The sequence below is a fragment of the Sparus aurata genome, chromosome 5 (assembly GCF_900880675.1).
Source record: "Sparus aurata chromosome 5, fSpaAur1.1, whole genome shotgun sequence".
Classification (NCBI taxonomy): Eukaryota; Metazoa; Chordata; class Actinopteri; order Spariformes; family Sparidae; genus Sparus; species Sparus aurata.
Window position 1 is genome coordinate 7334909 of NC_044191.1, and position 13538 is coordinate 7348446.

General features: G+C 39.3%; 1 protein-coding gene across 1 annotated transcript in view; it reads left to right on the forward strand.

Annotated features, from left to right (window-relative positions):
• LOC115581455 (transmembrane protein 132D) overlaps positions 1 to 13538 on the forward strand; it is a 37839-nt gene that overhangs the window by 15120 nt on the left and 9181 nt on the right. Inside the window, exons 3-4 of the mRNA XM_030416533.1 lie at positions 3661 to 3798; positions 9287 to 9479. Coding sequence (XP_030272393.1) covers positions 3661 to 3798; positions 9287 to 9479 — 331 coding nt within the window. The remainder of the gene's footprint in view (positions 1 to 3660; positions 3799 to 9286; positions 9480 to 13538) is intronic.

Below are 13538 nucleotides of genomic sequence, written 5' to 3' on the forward strand. Positions count from 1 at the left end.
GGTGACAAGTGCATTGAATTCAGTGGAAAATGCACAGAGGAACACACCACAATCCAATATACAGTATCTACGTTGTACGACTTCTGATCCAGGAAATGACACATTGTTCAGCCCTTGATTTCATTAGGAAAGACTCCCGTTCACAGTGTAATTGCAGTCTAATCAGCAGAAATCAGTTGGTTGACAATATAATCAGCCCTGTCGATCATTTGGGAAAAGAAATCAGTGGCTAACCTACTCTCTGAAGTGTGTCCTTTCAAGTGTGTCCTTTCATTGGCATATCCGAAGATATTTTGGTTTTTAGTGTGTTTCTACATGTGTCTCCCCTTTGCTTTAATATAACTGGCACCACAGTCTGGCACCAAAGCGAGATTCAGTGACATAACAATCCTTTCTTATTTTTTAATATCCGTTGTGCCGACAGGGATGTAATGGTGTGTTCAAGTGCACCTCATAAAAACTGTCAACCCCTTAGTCTACTAAAAGCGTTGTCGTCGGTGCTAAAAATTATCAAATTGAAAATCAAATCAAATCATGGATATGGAGAATCATGACACCTGAGTTTCATATTTACAAATGTTGCTGGACTGCAGATTGTTTATTTTATGATCCTCTAGATTCCTCTATCCTATTGTATGGATTGACACAAAATTTGTTTCAGGCGTTCATGTCCCCTTTCGGATGAATTGGATAAACTCTGGTGAGCCCACATGTTTTCATCCAGCATCATCATCAGGTCATAACATTTCATTCTTCGAATACTTCGGTTTATGACCAAATACCTCCAAAACTAATGACATTCCCATAAGCCTCAGCTTGTATAAGCACTAATTAGCAAATGACCAGTTTAAACCAAGTGTAGAAAAGATGTGAAAATATGGTTTCTCACATCACATGCCAGCTGGGGGTACTGCGCACAGAAAATCTAAGAAGCTACATACTCTATATGATTGCATTTTGAGTGGCCATGCAACCTAAATTCAGTTGATTTGAAAATTGCAGAAACAGAAATAATTAACATGCTGCTCCTCCATCATTTTGTCATTAACATGGCTGACATGGTGCAGCCACCTTCCTTCGTGTTATCACCTCGTCTTTCATCATCAAACACGTATGTGTTTCTCTTTGTTCATTCAGCCCAGACTGAGTGTTGGTCCCCTGTGTTGCTGGCTCTGCTGCCTCCTGGGAACCTTCTGACTGATAACAGTGGACTGGCTGACCCTCTCTGTTTATTCACTCTACTGCACATTACTTTAGTTTCATTTACCAACGCAGACCATGCACCACCTACAGTATTTTGTTTCTGTCTGTGCTCCATTTTGGTTTAGCTGCTTGGAGCCAGCATTGATTTAATAAGTACGCCATCCCTGTGGTACAGAGAGTGAGAGGTAAGAGGATTCAACAGAACTACCTACTTTGTAATTAAAATGCTCACTGGTCAAGTATCCACTGACTCTAAAACGGTGGCATTCAGCTGTGAGGTAAAGACTTGCAGGTTTTTCAGCACCAGATGTTTTGACCTCTTAGCCCTCTGCTCCCTGGTTGAACCTGTGCTCATCAGATAAATTAGCTGCTGTTGTGTGCAGCTGGGATGACAACCGTCAGTCTCCCTGGTCACAGCGGCAGCTCAATCCCTTTTTAATTGTGACCTTTAACCTGTGCTGCACTTGTCTGATTGAGCTTTTGTCACAAATGCTACAAGATGAGGCGGATTAATTCTTTCTGAGAAAAAGGTAAAAGGAAAAACCTTTTCATCATCTGCAAGACAGTTCTGAAGTGTTACAGCAAAACAGTGTTGCAGCATTCACAGAAGCAACTAAAGTAGCTGGGGACTTGTTTTTAAACCCCATACAGCTTGTCTAACATAACTGATATGAAAAGACATTATCTACACCCCTTTTAAATCAAAACCTTTACTGTAGCTGATAAGCTAAAAGTGTTAGCACACAGCCCATCTGTCCACGAGCTCAACTGTACGTCAAAGGAGGGTGTAAATAACATCTTGTAAAATTAATTTGGGATCTTGGGGCTTCCAGAGACTTGCTGTGTGGAACAATTTGTTTTGTTTTGTTTTTAAAAAAGTCTCCAGCTACTTCAGTTGTTTAGGAGAATGTTGCAGCACTGTTATTCTGTAAATCTCCAGAAATGCTTTGTGGATTATGAAACATCACCCAGCTTTCCATCAGCACGGGGGTGAGTAAATAATGACTGAATTTTCATTTTGGGGTAGATTGTTCCTTTAAGATAATGACAGAATTCATGAATATGAAATGCAGGGTGTAGTGGTTATTGTGGCTAAATAATACATACAAACATAGATACTGAACTTTAATTGCTGGGTGAACTGTTCCTTTTAGTCGCCAGGTTGTGTGAATCTCTGCAGCAGAAACTTCTTTCCTAAGATCAGTGGCCACTTGGGACATTTGAGGATGTGGAGGATTCACGCATTCATGCACGAATGAGTTTTGTTTTGTTCACACAAAACTCACCCCAAATCCATTAAGAAGTCATCTTGAATATTTCACAAAGGAGATAATGCATGTAGACGGTTCTGTTTCATTGTGCAGAACAGGGAGCGAAGTCTCCTGTTTATTTGCCTGGTTTTCTCAGCCAAAGCCCCGGCCCAAAGCATGAGAAGCGCTCAGATTGCTGTTGCTCCTATCACAGATTACACTTCCTCAGAGACTCATAATACGCTAAACGCTCTGTGTTTATCTCAAAGATTCAGAGATAAACAACACAGCTTTGCATGCAGATGAAAACCAAAGAATTACACGAGGATGTTGTTCTGAACTATTTGAGACTTGTCTGAGCTGCTGCTGAGTATTCACAGAGTCTCAAGGCTCTGGCTTTACAAAAGAAGGAGCAATACTTAGTGAGAATTGTTGACCGTATGGATTGGTATTGTTGCAGCAGAGGACTGGCTTTTTATTTATTTATTAATTTTTTATGTGCATGCATGCCCTGGTCTTACTTGATTTCATTTTTTTGTTGAAGAATATCTCATTAACATTTACCCTACATGCAAGCTGTTATGCTGTGGAGGTCCAACGGGAAGGTTTGCATGTTCAGCTGCATAATGCTTCCCATTTACAAATTAGAAGCAAAGAAAATTAATGATCCATTTGTTCAGTTTAAATAATGAGCGCACTTAAGGAGGAACAGACAGACCAATGCTTTCTTTGCTGTTTGAAATGCATGAGTACATGTGGGTAGATGAGGGTGGGGTGTTGGTGGTAGTACATTACAGATTTTTGACATTTTCTCAGTTTCTGCCACTTTTTGTTTTAATTTGATTGATTGCTCCTCTAATTCTAATAAATACCTTTTCTTCACTATTCAATGCCTAATATCTGATATATGAGGATGTATTCTTGCTGTCTTCGATTTATTATCACAACTTGGATAGGTTGTTTGAATTAATAAATCAAACCTATTCTGTATTTCTATGTGAAAGTTTGAATGTGCTATACACCGGGATTGGGAACAATCCATAACATCATTCGTCACAAAGAATGGAAAAAATAGGATCAGAAAATTTCAACAAATATGTTTGGTTAATTGTTCACATTATAGAAAACTAGATAACCACTGGTTGTTATTAGTATGGGACTTCCATTTACCATGTTCTTGACCTTTTACACTTTTGACTTTTCACAGAGCGACAGTAAAGAAAGGTGTGACCTTTCGAACAGCGACACCCACTAACTCTTTACTGTGGGACATCACTCTGGATATGGGTGCTGATGGTGCCATTGCTGTTGTTTGTCAGAGGAAGGCTCCCATACCTGGGAAAAGGCAAGTCGGTTCTCATCACTTTACTCTTTATGCTACTGTGTGCTATCTATGTCTATTTTTGCTGTCACTGGCAGATTTATCATATATTCATCGGCCTAAATTGCTATTGTTTGAATGGAAATCACACTAGAAAGCTCCAAAGCAAATCTTTCATGTGCTGTTGGTCACTGTTAAAAGTGGAACTACTGTAATGTATATTCTACAAAGCATGGCAGCATTTGTCTCTGCACCTGCGGAGTAGAATACAAACCATCTGTGCAGTATGAGCCTGACAACGGCTTACTGCAGAGGCCTACTGTGCTGTGTCCTGGGAGGACATGTCTTTCAGTCTCTAAGCACAGGTTGGCTGCAGGTGCTCCTGTAAAGCTGCCCCTTATACACAGATATTTCTTTTCTCCTTTCCCGGCCACATCTCCTTTCTGCTTTAACAATTCCTAAACATTTACCAGCTGTCCATGTCCATGCATTCCTAGTAGGCAGTAAAAAAAAAAGAAAAAAGATTGAATATTCTAACCTATGACACAGATCTTTGATGATTCATTTTCAAATGTAACACTAAAACTGTTTACAAGACATCTGCAGGTTGGTTTGATCAGGTCTTTGGGCTCTAAGTACTTTTAATTTGACCTATAACCTCATTAAAAGGGGATGCACCCTTTCCCCAACAAGCAGCTTACCTCAGACGTCCTTTCAAATTCAGCTCAGTGCAGCTTTCTGTTGTTAACTGACACGCACGCCTCGTGCGATTACTGGACACCCTTTTTGAAGAAGGACAGAGATGACTTTTAAGCCCCAGCTGTCTTACATGTTGACTTTTTACCTCAATGCCCAACCCAATCGCCAGAATAAATGTTAGAAATGTACATTTCTGTGAACCGTGGATATGTAGAAACATGTTGCAGCTCTACGTCTCTTTAGGTTACTTTTCTAATTCATTTTTGTGTTTATGTCTGGTTAGGTTTAGGGGCCAAAACAACTTGGTTGATGGAAAGGCCCAACGCGGCCTTTAAATAATCGCTGATCCTTAAAATAACAAGCAAGACTATTGAGATATCCAGAAATGTCATCCAAAACATCTATTTTTTCCCACCACAAATGTGCTGGAAAGATGCCCTAGTCCCAAAATCATGAGGTGTCCCAACATTGGAACTGAACACTCACTGACCCTTCTTGTCAAATATATAAGATTTTTGCATCACAACCATGGATGGAAATTGTCCTGAAATTTCCTTGAAAATAGATAGATAGATAGATAGATAGATAGATAGATAGATAGATAGATAGATAGATAGGTAGATAGGTAGATAGATAGATAGATAGATAGATAGAAATTAGGTCATCATAGCAGCAGGTACATTCAAGTACAAATACAATCAAAATGTAAGGCCAAATATAGAAACAATAAAAAACAATAAAGTAATGTATACAATAAAATGCTTAAGCAGTTATAAAATAAGATAAAATACTGAAGTAAATAAAATAAAATGCTGAGGTATCTTGGAGTTTAAGGTAAGTGGGACATAAGGTGCAAGAGAATAAGGTGCAGTTTTATCTACAGAGATAATAATTTACACTAAATGATGTGTGTTTCTGCGTGTAAGCATGCTGATGATGACAGGACTCTGCTGTGGCTGTCATCCATGTGAGCTAATTGTTCTAGCTCACCGTCCAGCGGTCTTGAAAGCAACATAGTATTCATGCTGTTGTTGTGCACTTCATTTTAATCATTGTTTTGCCATTCAGACTTGCCAGTGCCTCTTAAAACTGATCCACTGAGATTGAGCTCAAACTGTAAGATTATTTCCGCCTCTAGAGCAGCTCCAAGAAACGCTTGTAAAACCAACGCTCTAATCTGTGTGAACGATTGGCAGGGCAGGAGAAGAGCTGCCAAAGAATAGGCGGCCAACAGTCCCCTGAAAAAAACGAAAATTAGCAGCCATTGAACAGCATCACTCGAGAGCAAAGGATGAATTTGACTTTAGAATTCCTGAAGCAGATCACATGGGTCTGTCTGCCTCTGACTCTTCAGAGGTCAAACAACAATAGACACAGCTTGCTTTAAAGCAGAGCCAGAATGTTGACCTTATCTGCGTTCGTCATTATTGGTTTGACCTCATTAAGTTGTTTTCCCCGTTTGGCGTGGATTATGACATTGTTTATCACAACTTTGTGGGTTAACATGTTCTTTCACTCAGTCATTTCAGCTAATCCGCTCCAAAATGTCATGAAACTAACAGAACCCCTGCAGAGTGTATTGGGATCCTCTGACTTTCTGTCTTACTGGCTTAAGTGAGCACTAAAATATTTGCTGTATCCATACATTAAAGCCTGTTTATCCTCTGCTGCAGCTGCTCGGTTCGGATCTTAATATTAAAGCACTGCAATTCACATACAGACTGTTGGCCGTCGACACGTTGTTGAAGCTGCAAGCCTCACAAGAATGACTGAGGGTGTAAATATCACGGCAACATACCCTATCTTATCAGGATATCTGTGTTAATGCATACTTAAGGGGATATAGGCGTGCTTATGCGAGTCAAGCATATCTTGTTTTGACATCTGACCAGAATGCCTTTATTATCTTTTAATCTCAGGTGTCTGAGCAATATGCTAAGATTATTCAATTACACTTAATATCTGTCTTGCTCCTAATAAGGGCAGATAAAATGGACTAGTAAATGAGATGGGGACACAGAGAAGGGCATTTTTATGCTTTGTTGTTCAGTTTTGGAACTTAATGGGGGATTAACAAAATATGATTTGCAGTTTCTCCAATTGTTGTTGCTTTAACGCATAGAGGCAGCTGGTATGCAGCCCTTCAGAGGTCATTTTCATGCAGTAGCAGGACTTACTGTGCGTCTCCACAGCTCTGACACAGATATTTATAACATGCACATACACATGCACTGAGTCTGATAATGTCCATGTGGGTAAGTGCATGCGTTTTGTACTTCTATACACCAGTATATATAGGATTTTTCTATGGTACAATACAGTTAAGAAAAAAAATCGTACTCGGGCCATGGGAGAAAATTGAATTTATGGCCAAGACACTTTGTTCTAGCTGGCATTGCTGAGAGGCCATTATAAGTTAAGGCTTATATGTTGTTGTGTATGCAGGGTGATGCTGTCCTTGAACCAGCATTTATTCATTTCACATTTAGCAATATTGGAAACTCAAGGGTAGGGTCAGCATAGAGAAATTCAGCTCTCTTCCTTTTTTGTCTTAGTTTTTATTTTATTTTTTATTATGTCTTGCCACAGCTTCTGGGATCACATCCCTCTCCTAAAATCTCTACATTTTCCATTCATGCGGCCAAATTCATAGCATCTCACTTTGAATTTTGAGCACAATTTTGAGTCTAAATCTTAATCAGGTTGTGTTCTACCACAAAACAGCTTCCTAAATATGAAATAAAGGCAGACGTCTGAGTGTAGATATTGAGGGAACAGTTCAAAATTCAAGTTGAAGTTTTGTAGTCTCTAAAACTGGAGTGTTGAGGCAAAACAGTGTTGCACCATTACTTAATCAACAAAATATACCATTATAGTATATACTATACTATACAACAAGTCATGCACCCACTTCAGATGGGGTGCGTGCTAAAGCTTTTGGCTTGAATTACGACAGATTAGCAGTAAGGAGCTATTTTATATATTAATTGTGTATATTAAGCTCCAAAAATGTTTTGTGGACATCAAACTTCACACTGCTTTCCATCAGAGTGAGGTGAGTGAATCCATACATGGTGAATGCAAGACCTTTTGAGACCTATTGCATACTGCCATTGCATCATACAGTAAATTAGGTCTTATTGATGCGTTCTTAACTGTCAGTGTGTCACAGCAGAAATGCCACCAAACTCCCGGTCAGTGGTTAAAGTGATTGCGCCTGACACTCAAACCTGACAATGAGGATAAAGTCGGGCTCTGTCAGGGCAAAATGTGTCAATTCAGCGGTGGTAGAAAGTCACTCGTATATTTACTTAACTGCTGCCCAAAAACAGTTTTGATGCACTTTCTGTTTCATTCTACTTTATGCTTCTACTCTACTCATTTATTTAATAATTTAAGTCACCAGTTTCTTTGCAGATTTAGTTTAATAATACAAAAAATAATCGATCATGGTGCATGATAAGTACTTTTACTTTATTAATTTAATGTTTGATGTTCAAACAGTTATACTTTTACTTATGCTGCCAAGACAACTTTTTTTTTTCCTACTTTGATGCATAATTATGATGTAGAAGCTAATTGCACAATGCAACAGTGATAGAACAGGCCAAAAGTTGGCTTGCCATAAGGTTCGAGTTGGCCAGCCAGATGTTTGTTGTGTTTTTTTGTATTTTTTGTGACACAAAAATACCATTTTGCATTTTTTAATACCATTTGCATAATAATAATAATAAAAAAATAAAATAATAAATAAATAAAAAACCTTGCTTTCACTATGCTATTCAAATCTGTCAGTCAGGCTGGCAGCCTGGCACTTTTTCTATCTGCTTTCACACCTGCTTTACAATTATAATAAATTAATAAACATGTTTTGTTGTTGGTAGTTGCTACTCTGAGGAAAACGGAAATAAACGAGTTGTATTTGCAACACGGCACACAATAATAACACTTGGAAACACTTTCACTTTCAGTGACAAGTATTAATGCACAATTTGAACTTGTAAAAGAATATTTCTACATTGTATTATTACTACTTTTACGACAATAGAAGAACCAAAGACTTATTCCTCCGCTGCCACTCAGTTATCTGTTGTTATGTGATGAAAAGCACTTGGGTATTTTAGCAGGTTATACATTCAAAGAGATGACGACCTAAAGAAAACTAGAGCACAAAGGTTTCTGTGCTGGAGGCATGTTAGCATGCTAATGTTAGCATTCACCTGTAAGCACTACAGTGCCTCAGAGCTGCTAGCATGCCTGTAGACTCTTGCTATTGCTATTTATCAAACTAAATGTCACACATTCTAATTCAAAGTGTGTCTTCATCAGACAAAGGCAAAATAGAACAAAAGCACACTGATGCACTTTCCTTTGGGCTCCCAGCCCTTAGATTTGGATCCACACTGACTCGTCCTGCTCTGAAAACAATGAGCCACAGGCCAGAGTGCAGGATACACTGTAGTATAAGCACGGCACTACACATTAATTCAGACATAATTCTCGACAGGAGTTCACTGTGTGGGAAAAGAATTGTTAGACCCCAATGGCGAAATAATCATATGAAGTGTCAGCTGTTGTGGTGGAAAGATTCTGTCATTATGTTGCTAATTTGCATTTGGAAGGAAGTTAAAGAATTATATCCCTCACAGAAAATGCAAATGAAGCACTTCTTGAACCAAATGATACAAACATAATATGAGAATGGAATGCCGCAGTGACATATATTTTGTAATGTTTTGCTAATTTGCACATCACTTTTTCGAAAGTAACTTTTTTAAATGTTTGTTTCTAACCATTCCTGTTTCTCCTGCAGGCTCGAGAGCAGTCTGCTGGAGGTGCTTCAGATGGACTTCGAGGTGGATGAGCTAAGCAGTCCTCTCGACAGTCAGGTGATCATCTGGAAGCTGGAACTACCAAGCACATTCAAGAATGAAGCCAAGACTGAAGGAGCCATGAGGATCTTCACTACTCAGAGAGACTTCGTTGGCCTGGCCCCTCTTGTGATGGTGAGTTAGGTGACAGCTTCCATGTCACAACTAATCATTATTAATACTGGCATCCAATGCTGTGACAGAGTTTTTCCAATAATACCAACACTTGGACGGCATCCTTTATGCGTCGATGCATGAAAATATCAGAAAATGCACTCTGCTCTGATCCATTCCTGTCTGGTTTGCATACACAGAAGACTAGATTTCCTTTGGATTGTTTAGTAAATGGGTTCTATTTTGAGCAGAGTGTGACCTTGTGTTGTTGACTGTCAGCTAGCTGATGTCTCTCTTCTGTGTTGTTATGCTCTGTTCTGGCGTGCAATATGTGGTCATCCTCTTCGCCTAACAGCTGCTTCATGTGCTGCTATTTTGGTGCCGCAGGCCTATTTATCATGCTACCTCTATGATTAATAGATGACATAATCTCTACTGTTGAATAAGGAACATTAAACAAGAGGTTAAACCACTTGAATAACAATATTTAATCTGTCACCAGCTGACATGTCACTGGGATCAATGGCCACTTCAGACTTCATATAAACGTCCTTCCTGAGTAATCTGATCACAGGTGGACAATTCACAGTGGACTGTGTGTAATCAATTCTGCCTGTTGTTGTGGCTTCTTCTTCTTGTTGATGTTTCACAGAGGATGTCAGTTGAGTAGGCTGTCCTTCAATGTGGCCCAGGACACATTTCTGAACAAACTGCTTGGAGAATGTGGTCACATGAGGCCCAGACAACCTCTGAATGTGTTCACACGAGTGATCGGATCTCAGATGTGTCCTCAATGCGTCTTTAGTGCACTCACCCCTGCACATACAGCTGTCGGATGATAATACAGGTCGGAAAAGGGTTAATCTTCCTACGCAAGGTTTTACACAATGACAAAGACTGACATCACTCAGTCACAAAATAAACTTAGACTGCTGTTAGTCTGTTTCTTAAAAGTTGTTCAACCAAAGATATCGATTAAATATTTAATTTATACAATTAAAAAGTTAAGAATGATTATATCCTTACGTCATACTTTCGGGCAGGATGTGACTTCTATTTCACAATTCTCTCTGCTGCATTTCCATCATAATAGTCCCAAAGTGCTTGAAGTTATGAGGGTAGACTTCAGTGTCCTGATTTGTGAATTTGACATGGTTCATCTCTCTTGTGGATTAGAAGCCGACCTCAGGCAGGGGGCCAAACATGAGGAGATTTGATGGTCTGCTCGAGGGGACATTAACGCTGACTGATCACTCTTAGCCTTGCTCTGTGAACTCCAGCTAGTGCTGCTGCTCAATACTTCTATATAATGGTGAAAGCCTCCCTGACACAGGCTTAAGATCTGTATTTTTTAACTAAATTCTAATGACAATTTGAAAAAAATGATGTTCAATTATTTCAGCCTCATTTACACCAGTTGTTACAGTCGAGGGACTCGTATCCATCTGCTTCATTTTTGTACTGAGTAGACGAGTGTCTTGTTAAATTTGATTCAACTGATCATTCCCAGAACTTGACCGAGAAGCACTTCACTGCTCTCGTGCTAATTCACACACATGGGCACACACACTATATTGAATTATTTCAACTTCATTTGCAACAGTATGTTTCCATGGAGGACAAAACATATCCATCTGCTTAATTTTCATGCTTTGATTATGCATCCATGCATATAAATTCACATCTGTACAAATACACACACACTGTATTCATATAGCGTTATTATCCAAAGCACTTTACAACTTGAAGACAGCTACCATGAAAGCCGCTGGCCTAATCATCCTGAGCAATAGGGGCTCGGTGACTTGCTCGGGGAGACTTCGACATGTGGCCAGAATCACCCAGGGATCAAACCAACTTACCCTGCGATTAGTGGACACTTCCCTGCTACATCTGCCATATTTAATAATACATTGAGCATTAAAGGACAGAGAGATTATTCTTAGTCCACGTCCGTTTGATCATGTCTGATCATCGCTCTGAGGAACATGCCTGTGCACAAAAGTCCAAGATTAGCTCTTACTTCCATGTGGTGACCTGGTCATCAAGCAGCCTCAACTCCCCCTAAGCTCACCCCCTGGCTTCCCACAGGGGGGGACTGGCACTTCTTACCTCATCAGGACTGCTGAGTCACTGAGTTACACTTCATCGCCCCTGTCTCATCTACCATCAGCCTGTTTTTTCCTTTTTACAGTACTCCTATCTCAAAACCTTCCTTTGTTGCATGGACATGTCACTCATTTAGTTCACAGTTTTGTCAGGTTGTGACGACACTCGCAGCCAGTTTGGGTGCAGAAAATCACGAAAGAAAAACAAATGGTTCTGTGATCACTCTTCTGATGCACTTCCTTTATCTCATAAAGACACAGTAACTTTCCGTAAATACAGTTTTTAGCTTTAATTTGATGTGAGATGTTGTTTTAGTATTTTAATGTTTACTCAAGTATATTTGCACATATAGAAAAAAGCAGTGACTTTTAAATATGATTGAGCACCATTATAATGCAGATAATCAGGCTTGAAATTGAAGATGTTGGTAGTTGGGTTTTATTAAATCATCTTTGTGAAATCTTGTATTCGAAATAAATATTTGATTTAATAAAATGATATGCCATTCATTTAACATTAGATTTACACTATTTAAAGATATCTTAAAATACCTGATTTAATAATCAGGTATAGTTTAGTTTTACAATTCTCATGAGTTTGGATGTATAAAATCACATTTGTAATCCAAGGTTTTATTGTATTTTTCCCTGAATCTTTCATCGTTGGTGTTTTTTTTTAATACATGGAAATAAGTGTATTTCTTTGGCATAAAATATAAGCTTTTTAAATCTTTGCATTGTTGAGGCTCTACAGTTATTATTATCATTATTACAATAATAATAATACATTTTATTTATCAGCACTTTCAACTCGAGACTCAAAGACACTTTACAAGATTATTGAGAGCTTTGTAATTGATGAGGAGGATCTTGAAGTGGATATGCTGCTTTAGTGGGAGCCAGTGAAGGTGTTGCAGGATGGGTGTAACGCATTTCTATGAGTACGGAAATGACCGAATAATAGGCGGGTTTCAATTAACTGCAGGGTCCTGAGGTATCTGGATGGCAACACATTCTGATTTTTGAGTTTACTTAGTGTAGATTGAATGATGACTAATTGTTTCTCCTCTTGTGAGTTAAGGAGTGCAGACAGAGTGAGGCTCAAAGCTCCAGGGGTCCTAGAGTAGTTTTTCAACTGGGTGAGTGCTAAAGGTTAGCAGACGGCAGGCCATCATAAAGTACTAAAACCTGAGGTTGGCCCCCGCCAAAAGGTCGGAGATGCCCAAATGTTTATGTTCCCGTAGAAGGATGGGGAACCCATTTGGGTCATTTTGGGGACAAGACCTACAGTTGACTGCAGCCAGGTCAGATGAGTTATGGGAGAAGAGCAGGGAGACAGGTCAACTCCTCTTTTAATCTATTGGATAATATACCAAAATGACCAATTAGAAGAAGTGGGTGTGTACTGGAAAAGGGTCTCTAAAGGCCTGTGCAGAGAGAGAAGAGGGGGGTGGCACTTGGTAGAACTCCGTAGATCAAGGGCTGATAGGAGTTCTGATCGGGCAGAGGGAGAAGCATTTTGGCATTGCTTTTTCCAGAGATTTGATAATATCAGAACGCGGCCGCTTCTGAACCGGACTCAAGGCTCTAGATTCTGTTTTAATAAAGATTGCTCTATCATTCCACCCAGCCTTGCCTCCGCAGAATTCTTTTATCATCAAACTATCAAACTATCGTCCCCTTTAAACGCCAGGTGCAGGTGTATATTTTGATAAGTAACCGCCGGTTCCAATAAATGCCGGGTCTAATTTATTTATTCATTTTTTTAAATCAAGGAAGAAGACCTGACCACTGACACTGCATGTTTTTCTTCTTCGCCTTTCTCACGCGTTGAGCTTGCTTTCTGTCAGTCAATATCACATTGATGATCGCCATGGCTCTGGTGCAACAAAAAAATAAAAAGTATGACTGGCAATTTAACATTTCTGTCGTAAAATTTGCAGAGGAAAACTCAGGAGAAGCAGCCGCTAGA